Source organism: Passer domesticus, chromosome 23 (genome assembly GCF_036417665.1).
Source record: "Passer domesticus isolate bPasDom1 chromosome 23, bPasDom1.hap1, whole genome shotgun sequence".
NCBI lineage: Eukaryota > Metazoa > Chordata > Aves > Passeriformes > Passeridae > Passer > Passer domesticus.
In genome coordinates, this window is record NC_087496.1 from 6,225,656 (window position 1) to 6,243,959 (window position 18,304).

An 18,304-nucleotide genomic window follows, 5' to 3' on the forward strand; every position below is an offset into this window, starting at 1 on the left:
TTATATTATATTATATTATTACATTATATTCCATTATATTATGCTATTCTAAACTATACTAAAGAATAGAGAAAGGATACAGACAGAAGGCTACAAATAATGATAATCAAAACTCATTTCTCCTTTCCAGAACCTCGACACAGCTTGACCCTGACTGGTCATTAAGTTAAATAAATTCACATGAAAGCAACGAAACAAGTTGGGTAAACAATCTCCAAACACATTCCAAAGCAGCAGAACACAGGAGAAGCAAATGAGATAATTATTGTTTTTCTTTTTCTCAGGTTTCTCAGCTTCCCAGAAGAATCCTGGGTAAAGAGGATTTTTCAGAAAGTATGAATGTGACAAAGCCTGGCTCCAGCCTCATCCATCGTGTTCCCAGCTCCATTAATTAAAGGCAGCAATAATCTGTGGGGCAGGCAGCCAGGGAAGAGCCACTGCAATGCAGATCAGCTCCTGATTCCCTGCTTGTTCTACAAGCACCAAATCTCCTTTGATCAATACCTGAATAATCCTTTCAACATCCCTGAGCCTTGCCTGCTGCTGCCAGGGCAGGGAAAGCAGGAGGTGGGATTGGGCAGGCCAGGGAGAGGAGCCACTGCCCAGCTCAAACTGTAACACAAATTTGATGTTTTTCTTTGAAATCTGCCCCCGAAAGTCTGGCTGCTCCCTGCCCAGGCTGATGGCAAAGGTGATATTGCTTGGGATTAAATCTGGAATGCTTTCCAGGACACAGCCAGGGAAGAAGATGCAGCTGATAACATCGTAATCCTTTTTCCAATCTAGGTACTTAAGAGAAATATCTGCTTGTTCAGTTGAAATGGCACAGCCCACAGGGTGAAATACATTTCCCAGGGACATGGAATGGAGTTTAGATCTGACACTGAGATCTGGTGACAAGGAAATAGATTTCCTATAGGAAGTGTCCCCATTTGTCATGGCTTAACCCCTGTGGCACCACACACCCCACAGTCCCCAGCTCACCCTCTCACCCTCGTAGGGTGGGGAGAGAGCTGTGGGCAGGTAAAAAAATAATGCTTGAGGTAAGAACAGTTTAATAAATGAAATAATGGAATGAAATGAGAAGGGGGGAGAGAGATAAATAAATAAAAATTAAAACAATAAACACCAGGTCTCCCCCAGCTGCTGCCCTGAAATTGGTGCCTCAATCCCCCAATTTAAATCCTGGGTACATCTTCCTGCAGGATGGGATGTCCCTTTGGCCATGGGCAGCTGTCCTGGCCGTGCTCCCTCAGGGCTGCTTCTGCACCTCCTGCCTGGGAAAATTCCTTCTTTTGGGGGCAGCATCAGTTTGGGATCAGGAGCATTGTGCTAAATCCAAAACCCAGCACTGCACCGGCTGCTGAGAACAAAACTCACCCTATTCCAGCTGAAAAGCACCTTTGAGAATTCCCAAAACATTTAATTAAGGATCTCCTGCTACTTTACTCACTTGCACAACCCTAAGTCAGAAGTTGCTTTCCCCTTCCCAGTAAATCAGATTTTATTTTTTGTGTTTCATACAGCAGGGGGAAAAAAAAAATCTACTTGAAGTTAAGCTTTTTCTTGGGAAAACTCATTTCCTCATCAGCTGCTCGGGGTTGTAAGGAAAGAGGGTGGAGCCTTCCCAGGCTGCCGTCCTCCAAACCATACCTGAGTATAAAGAGCAGAGCAGAACTGCAGCCAAGAAACTCTCAAAAGCTGCTTCCAGTGCCTGCTGGGATTCCAAGGCTGGTTTCATCCTCCCCCTGCTGCAACTTGCTGCTCCAAAGACAAGAGGGAAGCTGGACTCAGCTAATTACCTTGGAGGATTAATTGCATTGCCATGGTCTCCATGTGATACTGGATTGATTTTTAATTTATTTTTTTTTTAACACAGCTGAGCAGGGCTTTTCCCTCCCCTCTTCTCTTTCATCTTTTCCTGCACACACACACAGAGGAGATGTTGCAAACAGTCTGCGTGAGTCCTGAGCTGCTTGTCAACCAAAACACGAGTGAAAGTGAAATCTGTGGCTACAGCCCAGGCCAGGGATCTCCGCTGCCTGGAGAAACTGCCAGCCCCAAGAGCTGCTTCCAGCAGAGCCCATCCCTGCCAGACTCTGGATTAACTGAGCTGAACGTGGCGAGTCCCAAGATCTACCACACTCCTCCATGCCACCCTCCAGGGATGCCTGCTTCTGCTGGTAAGAGAAAAAAATCTTTATTCCCATTTCCTACTTTGTGCTTCTGGCACCAGCTGGTGCAGCCCGGTGTCCCGGGGCTCTGAGCAGCACAAAGCTCAAAAATCCCAGAGGAGTTCTGCACATTCCAGGCTGGGCTGGGATTTGTTGTGTCCTGCTGCTGAGGTCAGAGATTGCCCTGGTTTCCGAAGGATGCCCAATATTCCATCGTTTCTGGCCGTCTCCAGCGCTTTGCTGCTCATTTGCGTTCTGAATTGCGAGTTTGGTTCCGAGCTAACAGCGGGGTAATAGATGTGACCTTCTGAGTTATTAACATTTCAGAGTCACAGCAAAGTGTGGCTGGTGAATCACTGCCTTTGCAGAGCCCTTCAGTTCCTAGGAAATATCTGATCTGTCACCGGGAACTCTTCCCAGATAACAGCATATTAGCAATCTTACTGGCTTTTAAAAGGAAAAAAAAAGTTTGGGTTTTTTTTTTTTTTTAATATGAAAAATAAAGCTTTTCAAAGAAACCTTTAAAATCCTCTTCAAACAGTAAATAATTCATTGTCAAAACACCAATCTGTGAAAAAAAATAATAATTTCTAGAACAGTCTGAGATACAAAACTCTGCTTTTCGAGGTCTCAGTGTTTGGATTATTCAGTGATAGGTTAAACACCGAGAAGTGCCAGAAATCTCAGCACGAAGCAACAGCCCCATCTCCATTCCAAAGGCACCATTTGCTGCTCGGCATCGCCTCCCTCCCGCTGGAGGGGTGGCAGCTCTCGTTGCCTGGAGCGGGGAAAGGAAACAAAATCACGCAACAAGAAACCACATCTTGTGGGGCTGGTTCCCCTGCCAGGATCGCTCCTCGCAGCCATCCCAGGAGCTGCACCATCCCCATCTCCTGGGCTCCCCTCCTTCCCCTCCACCGATCCCACACGCAGATTTTGGTCACAAATATTGATTCAGGCACCTCCTGTTTTATTTAACAGCACCAGGAGCTGCTGGCCCAGTGCACCTCTTTCATTTCAGGCTCTTGTTTCATCCTGACTTGCGTTTGATCACTAGAGCTGGTTTTATTCCTCCTGCAGTGGGAGCAGAAAGCTTCTCCTTTCTCTCCCACACTCTTGGAGCTGGGGCTTTCTCCACGGTGTATTTCATTGGGAAAACCCCGATCTGATGCATGAAATCTGTGATTTTTAATGGTAGTATTTGTTCCTGAGTGCATTTTAGATAAAGGTTATTCCAGGCAGGGGGACACACAAGGCAGGGACGTGAATGCCAGAGTTACATAAAAGGTATTTCAAAAGCCAATGGATTTAAGCTCCTAATCTGGGCAAGTCTTTCAAGTTTGGGGATGCAGGCACCAGATGCAAAGAGACCGAACACAAACAATCACAGAGCAGCTTGTTTTGACAAAGAGAGAGCCTGTTTGGACAACGAGGTATATTCTCAAATAACTGTTCCATTTCAGTGCAGAAAATCATTGTTTTGCTTTGAAGCACACAAAAACATCCTAGCACAATGAGATCCACGGGGGAAAGCACTGGACAGAGCATCCCTATCTTAATTTTGAGCAAATTCTGCTCCTTGTTGTTGCGCTGATAACAATTTCACAAACCACAGGACAGGAAAGTGCAAAGGCAGATTTACCACAACACAGGAAAATCGGAGTGTGAGAGGGACAGAGACCTAAACACTGCTGACACATTCCCCAGAAGAAAATCCACGCTCTGTGGCACGCAGGAAAACTGGGCAGGAATTCCTTAAAGGAATTATTGAGCAGAGCCAAGGGACAGGCAGGGAGATGTGGAAATTTCCCCCAAATGATGATGAACGTGGGAATCAGAGCCCATTCCCCAGGCTGACCTCATCCTCCCTCCCTTCCCCAGCAGCCCAGACAATTGTGTTACTTTCAGCATCGTGTTGTGACTTTTCCAGACTCTGAACTTAGCTCTGATCCCCCTCAGAAGCGCTACATGGGTGTGAGAGTGAAGATGCCCGTGCGGGAATTGCTGAGGAAAATCCGACTTTCCAAAGGCTTGGACCCAGCTCCGGGCAAGGTGAGAAATCCCTGGGGCTGGGAAGGCTCCTGCAGCATCCTGGGGCTCACAGCCTCACCCCACTGAGTGGTCTGGAGCTGCTGCCTCTTCCAGCCACCCAATCAATGCTTTTCAAAGTGGAGAATAAATTTCAAATTTCAAGCAGGATGAGGGCTGGGCTGGGGACAGTTCCAAGGCAGTGACAGCAGGAACCCATCCATGCCATGGGTGCTGTACCAAGGCAAAAATGGGCCAATAAACAGTAAAAATACTGCTCCAGAACCTGCAAAAAACAGCCCGAGGAGCTGATAAACTCCCAGGCTGCTGTAAAATCTTTATAAAGCTGCCATGAATTACCCACTCATGGAAATCTCTCCACCTGCAGCCCCTCCATGGCCCAGGAGGCAGCTGCACCCTGTTCATGTTAAAATATCTGCCACTTTTTCATCTCCTCCTCCCTGTGTGAGCATCTCACGTTGAAGCTGGCTGGTTTTGTCTCCTCAGGAAGCCTCATCAGTGAAGATGGTAGCCAAAGGATCCTCAGGAAAAACAGGTTTGGAAACGCCTCACTTGGTAACAGAGCCTCCTTCCCTAGGAGGATCATCACTGTGAGGTACCCAAGGAGCCAGGGCACTCCCGTGCCGTGGCCGTGGTCCCTGCTGGGTCCCTTCCATCCCAGGGGGGCGGCCAGCTGTGCATCACCACCCTGCCTGCCTTGTCTGGCTCTTTTTTGGGGCAGGGCTGATGGGAACCTCCGCTCTGCGCGCGCCTCTCCCTCAGCTCTGAACCTTTCCTTCCCTTTTGTTTCCAGCAGAGAAGAGGAGATCTCACCCTTATACAGAGAAACAGCTTAGACAGGTATGCAGAGCACCCCGAGCCCCGCTGTGCCAGCCTCCCGGGGCAGAATTCCTGTTCTATCACCCAGGGAGAACAGGACACTTCATGCCTGCTTCCCTCCCCTTTCCTCCTCCCTGCCCGCCTTCTGTTGCTGTTCCAGAGCAAGCAGAGCGCCGGGCAAAGCCCCAGAGGCTTGGAGGACCTCGACATCCTGGTGGAGGTGCTGCAGGAGGATCTGAACAAGAGCCAGCTCGGGGAGGAGCCCCGGCATCCCGTGCCAGACGGGTTCTGGCAGGGATTCTCCAGGGAGCTGCAGGGCTGCCGCTGGGGAGGCGCGGGGAGCAGGGATGGGGGGCTGCAGGGGAGGCAGCCGGGCCCCGCGGAGCTTCACCCCCAGCCCTGGGGGGGACACTGCCACCCAGTGCTGCGGGGACAGGCTCAGCCTGCCCTCCGTGGCCAGCGGGAGAGCGCCCAGAGGCGCGGCTCGCCTGGAATGTTCTCCAGGACGGGCGGGAAAGGGAGCAGCTGGTGGGTGCGGGGTGATCTCCCCAGCTCCCAGGAAGGTTTCTCGAGGAATTCCCCATCCCAGGAAGGTTTTCTGAGGAATTCCCCATCCCAGGAATGTTTCCTGAGAGATTCTGCATCCCAGGAAGGTTTCCTGAGAGATTCTGCATCCCAGGAAGGTTTCCTGAGAGATTCTGCATCCCAGGAAGGTTTCCTGAGGAACTCTCCATCCCAGGAAGGTTTTCTGAGGAATTCTCCATCCCAGGAATGTTTCCTGAGGAACTCTCCATCCCAGGAATGTCTCCTGAGGAATTATCCATCCCAGGAATGTTTCCTGAGAGATTCTGCATCCCAGGAAGGTTTCTCAAGGAACTCTCCATCCCAGGAATGTCTCCTGAGGAGTTCTCCATCCCAGGAATGTCTCCTGAGGAGTTCTCCACCCCAGGAATGTCTCCTGAGGAGTTCTCCATCCCAGGAATGTCTCCTGAGGAATTCTGCATCCCAGGAAGGTTTCTCAAGGAATTCTGCACCCCAAGGATATTTCTTGAGGAACTCTCCATCCCAGGAAGGTTTCCTGAGCAATTCTCCATCCCAGGAATGTCTCCTGAGGAATTCTTCACCCCTGGAAGGTTTCCTGAGGAACTCTCCATCCCAGGAAGTTTTCCCAGGGAATTCTGCACCCCAGGACTCGCCCGCACTCCCCAGCTTGGCAGAGATGCTGCTGGAAGCTCCCAGGGGCTCTGCAGATGTGGGGGGACATTTGAGGCTGAGCCCAAATTCCTTCTCCAGGCAGGACCTCTCTGCCCTCTCCTTCTTCCAGTTCCAGCTGCACAGGGAGGAGAATCTGCTGAGGAACATCCCAGAGGAAAAACTGCTGGCTCCTGACGAAAATGGCAACAGGTCCTTGATTTTTCTGTCTAAATACTTTGATTTCTGTCCCTGGGGAAATCACTTTGCTCTGACCTGTGATCTAAAGCTTCTCTGCTCAAGGGGAAGCTCAAATTGAATCAATACACAGAATTTTAGGCAGATAATAAAAGTATAAATACTCCATATTCCTGAGCTAAAGCTGATATCAGAATAAATTCAGGGTGTTAAAATATTTAAGGATGAAGGTATGTGTAGGGATTTACAAGAAAATTAAAATTAAGCAAAATGAGTACTGGGGAAAAAAAAAAGATGCAAAAAAGATATTTTTCCATGCTGCAGACACTCTCAGGGTAATTATTTGTATTATGAACAATTATTTGTATTATGAATAATTATATATTCAATAATTTATAATACAATAATTATTTGTATTATAAAAATGGATGGGAGGAATAGCCAAAAACACAAACTGGAGCACAGACTCCCAAGGAACTGGGAGTGGCTGGAGATGAAAGGAAAACAAAGCTTTTCCTGCTCCCAGTAAAAACCAGTATTGCCCTGGAATGGGGGGCTTGTGGAGAAAAGAGTTATTTATAAGAAAAAAAATAAATTATCTAATTAGGCTCTGTGCAGTTTAGGTAGATTGGGATATCTGGAATCACATCAGATTGACAGAAAGCTTGGCATGATTTATGAATTGTTTTGGGGAGAAAGAGATGAATTCCTGTCCCAAACTGAAAATATTGATAACCCCACACCGGGAGAACCAAGCACAGCACTGGCCTTGTCCCTAAAGTGCCACGTTCCGTTCAGAATTCCGATTTCCAGTGCAAGAATAAAATCAAACTCCACTTTTCAGCAATTATGTGACTCAGTAAATAACAAATAAGCCAAATTTTTATGTGTTTCCTGCCATTTTTTAAATGATACACAAAAATTTCTCATGCATGAATGAAATGGATCACAATTAAGAAATGAAGAGATTCCTACTCTCCCTGTTCCTTTGGGGTGTTTTCACCTGTTATATCTTTTATATCTTTTTATATTATATCTATATTATATTTTATTATTTTATATTATATCTTATTATATTATATCTTATTACTATTACTATATTATACTATATGTATTATATATATAATATATATAATACTATTATATATTATAAATTTATCCTATCACATATTATATCTTTAGCTCTTTTTTATCTTTTAGAATGCACTCTCCCTGTTCCTTTGGGGTGTTTCAACCCCTCCTTTGGGGTGTTTTACCTGTTATGTCTTTTATATCTTTCTATATTATATGTTTTAATATTATATCTTTGTTATATCTTATTGCTATTACTGTATTATATTATACATATATTATATGTATGATAATATAATATAAATATATATTTATCCTATTACTATATTATATTATATCTTTATATATTTTTATATTATATATTTTAAAATGCACTCTCCCTGTTCTTTTGGGGTGTTTTTACCCCCTCCTTTGGGGCATTTTCACCCCTCCTTTGGGGCGTTTTCACCCCTCCTTTGGGGTGTTTTTGCCCCTCCTTTGGGGTGTTTTTACCCCCTCTTTTGGGTGTTTTTATCCCTCCTTTGGGGCGTTTTCACCCCCTCCTTTGGGGTGTTTTTACCCCTTCTTTGGGGCATTTTCACCCCTCCTTTGGGGCATTTTCACCCCCTCCTTTGGGGTGTTTTTATTCCCTCCTTTGGGGTGTTTTTATTCCCTCCTTTGGGGTGTTTTTACCCCCTCTTTTGGGTGTTTTTATCCCTCCTTTGGGGCGTTTTCACCCCCTCCTTTGGGGTGTTTTCACCCCTCCTTTGGGGCATTTTCACCCCCTCCTTTGGGGTGTTTTTATTCCCTCCTTTGGGGTGTTTTTATTCCCTCCTTTGGGGTGTTTTTGCCCCTCCTTTGGGGTGTTTTTGCCCCTCCTTTGGGGTGTTTTTGCCCCTCTTTTGGGTGTTTTTACCCCTCCTTTCCCTTCTGATTGTTCCCAACCGAGCTCTCTTCCAGGCTGCTGCACAAGGCTGTTGCCCAGGGAAGGAGGGCTCTGACTTTTGCCCTGGCCCAGAGATTTGCATCCCTCAACAAGATCGACGAGAAGGATGCAGAGAAAAGGGTAGGAGGCTGATTTGCCACGAAAAAAAAGTCTTTTTTTATCACTCTGTCAAACCCCAGCCAGGCAGCAAGCATCCTTCTGCTGTCCTGAAAAAAAAGGGAAAATGGGAATGGGGAGGGAATGATGGGAACAGAGCCCCGAAATCCCAACTCCCCACTTCAGCATCTAAAAAATGTTGTTGCTTTTAAGCTGTTTTTGCCTTTCACTGCAACTCTGTGCCCTTCTTCCCTTCTCAGACTGCTTTACATCTTGCTGCAGAAAAGAACCAGCACCTGATGGTGAGTGACCTGATCTCCCTGGGAGCCAACGTCAACGAGCAGGACAGCTCTGGGAGAACTCCCCTCCACCTGTGTGCAGAGAATGGCTATCTGAGAGTTCTGGAGGTAAAATTGGGGGGTTTTTTGGGGGGCCAAAGTGGGGTAAAAGCAGCTCATGCACGTTCTGGTGTTTGAAAGAACCCGGGGTGTTCCATCCAGGAGCACTCTGTCTGCTCTGATGTGGTTACAGAGGGATTTGGGGGAGGGAAGGGTGGTTTTGGCACTGCCAAAGGGCAGGAATCACCTGGATATCCTTCATTCCAGGTCCTGAAAAGCTGCAAGAACAGCGGGGTGTGTGTGGAAGTGGATCTGCCTGACCACTGTGGTAAGAGGGGACAGCTCAAGCCCAGGGCTTAGATCCCAAATCTCACCCAAATCTCACAACAGAGATTTGCTCCAGGCAGGGCTCAGGCCCTGGATTTGACTTTCCCTGGTGCCCCACGCAGGTCTGACCCCCCTGCACCGTGCTGCCCTTGCCCACACCGTGCTGGTGACACAATGCCAGGGCACTGCCAGGGACAGCAGCACCGGGAGGCTCCTGGGGCTGCGGAGAGCCCAGATCCTGGAGGGAATTCTCTGCCTGCTCCAGATGGGAGCACAGCCCCGGCTGCAGGTGAGGACCAAGCCCAGCAGGTCTCTAGCCTGGCTTAGGTGTTCCTGTCCTTGTGCAACCACAGGATTTGCTGTCATCTGCAGGTGCTGAATTCGTGTCCAGCCTCCACCCCCTGCCTAAAGCTCGAGGAGAACGCAGAGCTCATGTGTTTGCTTCAGAGCCATAAACCCCAGGCACAGGATGTTCCTCAGGAGGTAACTATGGCTCATTTACCCAGGCAGTGTCTGATTCCAAGATTAATTTTCAGGATTAAGCAAATATTCAGTGCTTTAAAAAAAAAAAGAAAAAAGTTACAGCTCTTCTGTCTTTTCCAGGGTCTTTTTTGCCTCGGTCAGATAAGAGTTCCCACCAGAGTACGTGTAATAAATGTAATAATATAACAAGATTTCAGTCAGAAATACAGATTTAAAGCCCCATTTCAAGTCACAGAGGTTCTCCCAGAACCCAGCAGAGAAAGAAAAATAATTTTCAGCTCAGTTCAACTGGAAATTGACTGTTGTGGTCTCTTCACCTGCCCAGAGCTGCAGCCTGCTGGATGCTCCCAGAGGAATCCCCGCTCCCCCAGCTGCAGATGACTTCCCTGGACTTTGCTCCTTGTCATCCTCAGACCTCCTCGATGTCCTTCTCAAAGGTATTTTGGGGTAGGAAGTGGAGTTCAGGTAGCTGGGGGCTTGTGTGGCTCAGCAGCTGGGATGGGGTGGCTCAATCCAGTCCCTGCTCTGCCATCCCGCAGAATTTGGGGTGGGGAAAACCCCAAAATCATCAAGTTCAAACCTCCACGGCACGGAGCTGATGGAAAAGGTGCTCAGCACCTCATCCCAGCCTTTGGATTTCATAATTTTCATTGCAAACCTCATTCCTCACCCAAAGCCAGCCAGAAAATGAGGGGATAAATTCCTGCTTTAGCAGGAGCTGGGGCTGAGCTGAGATTTTCTGCTTTGTTGCCTTCCAGGGAAATGCTGAGAGCTCTCACCTGCTGCAGGAGAACAACAAACACCAAAATACAGAATATTTTATGTTATATCTTGAACTGACTGCTGGAAAGATCTCACCTGGACCCAGAATTAAGGAGCAAGCTGATAAATGAGGGAAATCCTCAGTGCAGGTTGCACCAGGAGTTCAGTGTTAGGTGCTCCAGGAAGAATTAGATCTTCATTTTCTCACAGATTTGTGCTTCTCTGCTCAGGTCTGAGGTCAGTCTGAAGCTCTGATGGTTTTTCAGGCAGATGTTTAACCCAAGAAAAAGATTTTAACCACCCAGGGCCAAGTCTTGGGGGTTTCAGCCTGAAATTAGTCTCTACACTCCAAATTCAATGTTCAGACAGACTGAAAATCTCAGTCATTTTAAAGGCGAGCTCTGGGATTTCAGAGCCTAAATACGAAAAATATTTAATATTTCCTGCAGTCTGGCTCTGAATTTGGCCAAGGCTGGAGTGGTCACGCTTTAAGGCAGTCTCAAGGTGAAGTCCTTCCAAAGTGGAACATCGTGCTGAGCATGTGTCTTCAACAAAAATCAAGCTTTTTATTGATGCAATCAGAAGTTTGCACCCATTGTAGGTGAAGTCTGGGACAAAGTGTTTCAAATCAGCTCCTTTCTCACAGATCTAACAGAGATTTTACCTTTATAAAATTGAAATCTATAACAACAGCTTTTGAAGGATCATTTTTTTTAAAGTTGGGAGCATAACAAGGAGCTGAAATGATCCTGAAAACCAAGTTATTCAGTAGAATCACTACAAACCTAGATCAAATTTTTATTTTTAATTGTTTCTTCCCAGACTTACTCTCATTTAATTTTCACTTCTGGTTGCGAGTTTGCTGGTTTCTATGAAACTTCCCTGGTTGCTACATAGGGAGCAATTCTACTTTTACAGAAACTAAACCCAAAAACCAAAACTGATCCAGCAGCCCCTCACGTGTCTCCTGTGGAGGAAAATGGGAGATTTCCACTGCAGGATCCAGTGTTAAGTACTCAGCATCTTTGGGGAATGTTTTTAATGAACCCTTTGCATTTGTTCCTTGTGAAAAAAAAAAAAAAAAAGGTTATTTTTGTGTTATGGGGTTTCCTGAAGTGTTAAGCTCCAAGAGCTACGTTGCACAAGGTGAATGAACTTGGAGAAGTGGCAGTGTTGAAGTGAATTCCAATGGGATTTGGGTCATTTCCTGTGATTCTGATGCCCTGAACAGCTAAAGAATTCTCTTTTATGTTTCCTCTGAAACAAAATAATTCATAAACTTTCAGTATTTCATTAAAAATACATATTATATGTTACTCTCATAAGGAGTTGCATAACTCATCCACCTCCTTCCAAAGCTTTCCCTCGTGTTTCAATAATCTCTGGTCTTTTCTTTTTCCCTTTTGGTCCCAGGTTTTATGGATTTTTTTCCCTCTCTGAATATTTCTCTCTGTCCCCCCCATCACTGCCCATCCTTCTTTCTGTTTGCATTTTAACTCCCATCTGTTCTCACCGAACTTTTTATTCATTTGGGGACAATTAAGGAAGAAGTTCTGGGTTAGCTCAGCTTCCCTTTGTGGGATTGAAGGGTCAGATCCAGCTCTTTATTTTCATTATAAACCAACCAGGAAATCCCACATCACGAGGATGAAGCAGAGTGTTGAACAGAGAGCTGAAATAAACATCTGCAGGGGAAAAAAACCTGAATTTTCTCTCAGGATTTCTTAGAAAAAGCATAGAAAACTCTCATTTAATAATCCAGCATTAATCTTTTAGTCATGGAAACCACTCAGGTGAAAGGACAGGAGAATTAAACTATTCCTATAGGTATCATTTATTTAATATACTCAGAGATGAACTTGCTTCTACAGTATATTCTACCACAGTTATCCATTAATTGCATTGTTAATCGCTTTACATTGTTTCACTGCTCCTTCCTGCCAATAAATACATTTATTTCATGCAGTAACTTGGGGTTTTTTTGTACTTTTCTATTTGTACTAAGCTCACAACAGAAGGGACATCATGGAAAAGGCAAATTAAGCGGAGTTGGGAAGTGTGGGAAGCTTTTGCTGTTTTGGTTTTTAGGATGGCAGAAATCCTCCAGCATCCCCCTCTAAATATTCCCCAGTTGGCATCAGGAGGTATAAAACCCCAAGGAATTGTTCCCCAGCTGGCATCAGGAGGTATAAAACCCCAAGGAAATATTCCCCAGTTGGCATCAGGAGCCATAAAACCCCAAGGAATTGTTCCCCAGCTGGCATCAGGAGGTATAAAACCCCAAGAAAATATTCCCCAGCTGGCATCAGGAGGTATAAAACTCCAAGAAAATATTCCCCAGTTGGCATCAGGAGCCATAAAACCCCAAGAAAATATTCCCCAGTTGGCATCAGGAGGGTCCCAGGCCCTGCTCTACTCCCTCTTTGGTCCTAGGAGCTCCTACAGCCATGAGAATTTTGTCTGGGTAGGTCCCAGCTCTTCATTATCTCTGTTTGTTATCTCTATCCATCAGCAGCAGCCGCAGAAGTTTACTGAAGTCTTGTTTTTTCTGAGCAGAACAAGATCTGCTGAGCAGTGTGTGGGGTGAGAGGCAGAAATCCCCACAGCACGTTGGGAATCCAGAATAAACACCCAGCTCAGGCCTGCAGGAAATCACCCACAAAGAAAAAGGAAAAAGTCAAACCCCCCCAACTAAAAAAAAAAAAAATTAAAAAAAAAAACCCAAAAAAACAACAAACCAACCAAAAAAAAAAACCAACAAAACAAAATAAACCAATCCAAAAATGAAAAATAAAAAGAGAAACCACAAAAAACCCCCCAAAATAAACCAAAAGACCCGCCTCCCCCCCAAAAAAACACCCAAACAAAAAACCTAGTGCCAGATTTGAAATATTCCCTTTGGCATATTTGAAATTCCCTTTGGCAGATTTGAAATATTCGGGTTTGCTTCGTTTCAGATGAAACCCCCCGGGTCCCTTTGGTGCTGCTGAGTAACCCGCTTTTGAATCCTCCTCAATTATTTCTAGAAAGGCATTTGCAGCTAATTGGGTGCTAGAGGCAGGGGAACACACACCAACCTGCCTTCAAAGCCCCACGCCGAGGCCAAAAATATTTCCAGCCTCACAAAGCCTGAGACTTGAAGCATTTTACATTTTAGAGTCCAAGATGAGAAGCACAGCCTGCTCAAAACCTCATTCTGAGCTCCCTCCAGCAGCTCTTTCTGCTCCTTACCCGGAGGAGATAATTGATCATTTTTTAATTATTTATTCCCAGATTTACTCTCATTTAATTTTCACTTCTGGTTGCGAGTTTGCTGGTTTCTGTGAAACTTCCCTGGTTGCTACATAGGGAGCAATTCTACTTTTACAGAAACTAAAACAAAACAAAACAAAACCAAAAAAAACCAAAACAAAACAAAAAAAAAACCAAAAAAAAAACCAAAAAAAAAAAACCAAAAAAAAACCAAAAAAAACCATTCTGATCCAGCAGCCCCTCACGTGTCTCCTGTGGAGGAAAATGGGAGATTTCCACGTGAAACCACTGCAGGATCCAGTGTTAAGTACTCAGCATCTTTGGGGAATGTTTTTTAGTGAACCCTTTGCATTTGTTCCTTGTGAAAAAAAAAAAAAAAAGGTTATTTTTGTGTTATGGGGTTTCCTGAAGTGTTAAGCTCCAAGAGCTACATTGCACAAGGTGAATGAACTTGGAGAAGTGGCAGTGTTGAAGTGAATTCCAATGGGATTTGGGTCATTTCCTGTGATTCTGATGCCCTGAACAGCTAAAGAGGTATTTTTCCTAGTCTGAGTGAGACATAATAATTCATAATTTTTCAGTATTTAATTTAAAAAAATTTAAAAGAAAATAAAACCACTGCAGGATCCAGTCTTTCTGCTCCTTACCTGGAGGTCCTGTAGGACTAAAAGGTTTGGGGTTTTTTTGTAGCTGTGATGAGGCTGTGATGAAATCATTGAAATCATTGAAATGATGAATTTTAATTAAGAAAAATCCGCCTGCAGAGAGGCTCTAGGAAGCAGTGTCAGAACCCAGGACATCCCCTGGCTGCCCTGGATGCCTCGAGCCTGGCAGGGGGCTCAGAGACCCTGGCACAAAGTCAGACACCTCTGCCTTCAATTTTAACCCCTGGAGAAAATTACCACCTTTGTGGGAGGATTTACACGCCACGAGATTTTAGGCAGGATGATGGTTAATTCGTCACAGGGTGAAAAAGTAGAATTTTGGGGTTTTTAGAATGGGGGTTCAGGAGGAAAGATGGAGGGATTTGGGCGTTCCCTGTCCTTCCTCCTGTTTTTTTTTTATGCTCCATCTTCTGTGTGGTGGTGGCACTTTTGGGTTGGTTCAGAGACAGGCTGTGATAGGTATTGGAAAGTTATTGTAAACTGATAGGTATTGGAAAGTCATTGTAAACTGATAGGTATTGGAAAGTCATTGTAAACTGATAGGTATTGGAAGGTTATTGTAAATAAAGTACAGGCAGTTTTTAGTATAAAATGTTGACCCCATGGTGGTTGGTGTGGACCTGCCTGATGGAGCTCAGCGGGTCAGGGAAAAAAAAAAGGGAAAAGCTAAGAGAAAATCAACAATCTTGGAGAGCAGAGCCGAGGAATCCTGGCTCCTTCGGCTGTCCTGGGGCTGGGAAAAGAGATTTTACACCTGGGGGTGGCCTGGGCCTCAGGGCGGGCAGGGCGTTGTGTCCCAGCCCGGCAGAGCTCCGTGACCTTTCCGTGGAATCGTTGCTCACCCTGCCGCGATCCCGGGCTGATAAACTTCTCCTAAACTTCTCCTAAAGTTCTCCAGAACCAGCGGCTCCTCCAGGGCCAAGCCGCTGTTTGCTGAGCTGTGGAATCCATCCCGGTGGCGTTGACCTGCTCACGGGGCCATGCCAGCACCACAGCTCGTTTTCCTTCCCCACAGCACAATTTGTTTATTTTATTTATTTCCTCTTGTGTGTTTAAACCCAAAAACCTCAGCTGCATTCCTCGCTGAATAAATAAACTTTGGGGTTTAACCCCCCACATCACCTCCTCCCTTAGAAGGAGAGCTGCAGAGATAAAATTGATATTTTATCTTTAAATATAAATATCAAAGCAAATATAAATATAAATATAAATATAAATATAAGTGTAAATACAAATACAAATACAAATATAAATATAAATATAAATATAAATATAAATATAAATATAAATACAAACATAAATATAAACATAAATATAAATATAAATATAAATATAAATACAAATACAAATATAAGTGTAAATACAAATACAAATATAAATATAAATATAAGTACAAACATAAATATAAATATAAATATAAATATAAATATAAATATAAATATAAATATAAACATAAATATAAATATAAGTATAAATATAAGTATAAATATAAATGCAAATATAAATATAAATATAAATACATATATAAGTGTAAATATAAATATAAATATAAATATAAATATAAATATAAATACAAATATAAATACAAACATAAATATAAATATAAATATAAATATGAATATAAATATAAATATAAGTGTAAATACAAATATAAATATAAATATAAATACAAACATAAATATAAATATAAATATTAATGTAAATATAAATATAAATATAAATATAAATATGAATATAAATATAAATATAAATATAAATATAAATATAAATATAAATATAAATATAAATATAAATATAAATATAAATATAAATATAAATATATATCAGCATCAATATAAAGGCAAATATAAATAATAATAAACAGTAAATAATAAGTAATAAATAATAAATGACAGTAATACTATATAATATATTTACATAATATACACTACATATTATTATATAATAATATATAATGTATATTATAATAGCATAGACTATATTTTAAAATATTTTCATATTATATTTTATTTTTCTATTTTTTAAAAAATATTTTCATCTATCTATCTATGAAACATTCCCGTTGTAAAAACACAACTGCAAAGCCTGAGTGAAAATAAACCACTTGCAGTCACTTCCAACGTGTTTTCCGTGGGATTTGGTAAATTCTGGGCTCTCTTTGGCCTCCATCCTCATTTGTTTACATTTAAATTGTGACTCAGCTGGCTTTCCAGGATTATCTCAGAACAACAGGGTTGTTTGGGGTTTTTTTAACACAAATCCAGCCCCAAGTGCCAGAGGTCCTGTGCCCATCTGATTCCCCCAAAAACCAACATTATGGTCGTGATCCCCCAGAAAGAATAAACAAGAGCAATAAAAAGCAGGGGAAAAAATAAGGAAAGAGGAAAATAAGGAAAATAAAAGGAGAATGTGCCACTTTCACAGCCCAGATTGATGGGGGTTGTTGCTCTGGGGGTGAAAATGACCCCACAAGGCCCCAGGGTGTGTTTGGGTTTTTGGGGGGCTCAAAATGAGCTGCATTTTTGGGGCCCTGAGTGCCCTGCGAGTTCATTGCGGGCAATTCCTGCAAAAGCCACCCCAGGTGCCTTGGCGTTGTCCCAGGATTCATGCCCAGCCTTTCCCCAGAAGCGTAAAAAAAATGATTTCGGCGTTTGCCCAGCTCCTCCTCGCGTGATGTGAGCCGAGGGCTGTGCAAACACAAACCTGCAGCAGAGCCAAAACTGCTCCGAGATACCTGCAGAGGGAATTCAGCTGAGAAAACACAACAGCCTGATGAAAGCCACTGCGTTTTTCTCAAAGTGTGAGAGAGAAGAGCTTGGGAAGGAAAACAGAGTTGGACTGAACAGATTAAAAAAGTAAAAATATGGAAATTTCTTATTGTGCTTTTAAAAATCTTACGACCTCTGTCGACAGAATAATTTAAATATAAGTTAAATATGACTTTCCCTCACTCTGTCTCTGTTTTCTGTGCAATAGCAGCGCTCCTGAGCATGTTTTTGTGGTAAAAAAAGGCATTTTTATTCCACTTTCTGTGCACTAGAATGTGAAAAACATTCACCATTATTTTGACATTGAAAAACTAAATTCTTGAGATCTGGCAGTTCTCTTTCTGTGCCACCTGAGAGTGCTCTGCCAGCTGAGGGCAGGTACCTGTAATGCCCTAATTAATCATTAATTGCAGTCAACCTATTCCACTTTTGTGGCTCCTTTTGCTGGAAAGCTTCTATGAAATTTTACAGAGAAACAGGACAAAAATTTGGTTTATCTGACTTGCTAGCCATGGGTCTCCGTGATAAATAAGTTCCTGGTGACATGGAATTAAAAGAAATAATTTCAAAGCCTGATGCCCAGGAAGAAAAATTGATAAAAATAGATAAAATTGGCTAAAATTAGCTAAAAATAGCTCTAAAACAGCTAAAAATAGCTTAAAAGTAGCTAAAAGTAGCTAAAAACCAGCTAAAAATAACTGAATCTTGTGTAAAAGAGGCTGAAAACACCAGATATTAATCCAGCAAGGGAAAAACAACAGAATTCCAAACCAAAATAATTAATTGTATGAGTTTAAAAACTGTGTGTGTGGATCAGGGATGATTTCCCAAATTCCAGAGCTGCTTTTGCTTTGCTCTTTGCAGCAGCTGCTTGAGCTGCTGTGACATTCTCTGCTCAATAATACAGAGAATTCAGATGTTATTTATTTTATGCAATTTTAGGTGCTGCTCGTTTCCCCAGTTCCTTTGAAAACCCAACAGAAAATCTGAATTTTTCAGCCTTCCCCTCTTTTTCCTGCCCCTTTCCCAGACTGAAGCTCCAAGGCAGGCGATGAATAAATCAGCGAGGCCGGGAGGTGACTCAGGATCAGTTCCTGGGGCTGATTCATTTACGGGGCTGTGAAGTGCCCAGCCCTGCCAGGAAAATGCCAGCGGAGCAGTTCTGGGGAAAAAGGAAATCCTGAAT

The 18,304-nt window shown here is 43.4% G+C and overlaps 1 protein-coding gene across 3 annotated transcripts; it reads left to right on the top strand.

Annotated features, from left to right (window-relative positions):
- The first annotated feature begins 1,598 nt into the window (after positions 1 to 1,598).
- LOC135285463 (NF-kappa-B inhibitor zeta-like) lies at positions 1,599 to 12,402 on the top strand. 3 transcript variants are annotated; one of them, XM_064397760.1, is made up of 12 exons: positions 1,599 to 2,183; positions 4,105 to 4,226; positions 4,710 to 4,758; positions 5,017 to 5,063; positions 5,203 to 6,446; positions 8,442 to 8,547; positions 8,784 to 8,930; positions 9,129 to 9,189; positions 9,311 to 9,477; positions 9,561 to 9,671; positions 9,997 to 10,108; positions 10,430 to 12,402. In XM_064397760.1, the coding sequence occupies exons 1-12, from the start codon at positions 1,943 to 1,945 to the stop codon at positions 10,438 to 10,440; spliced, it is 2,418 nt and encodes an 805-aa protein (XP_064253830.1). In that variant the 5' UTR covers positions 1,599 to 1,942; the 3' UTR covers positions 10,441 to 12,402. The 3 variants fall into 3 exon arrangements, with proteins under 3 accessions (XP_064253830.1, XP_064253831.1, XP_064253832.1); XM_064397761.1 differs by having other exon boundaries at positions 5,020 to 5,063; XM_064397762.1 differs by having other exon boundaries at positions 2,050 to 2,183; positions 4,134 to 4,226.
- The last annotated feature ends 5,902 nt before the right edge of the window (positions 12,403 to 18,304 follow it).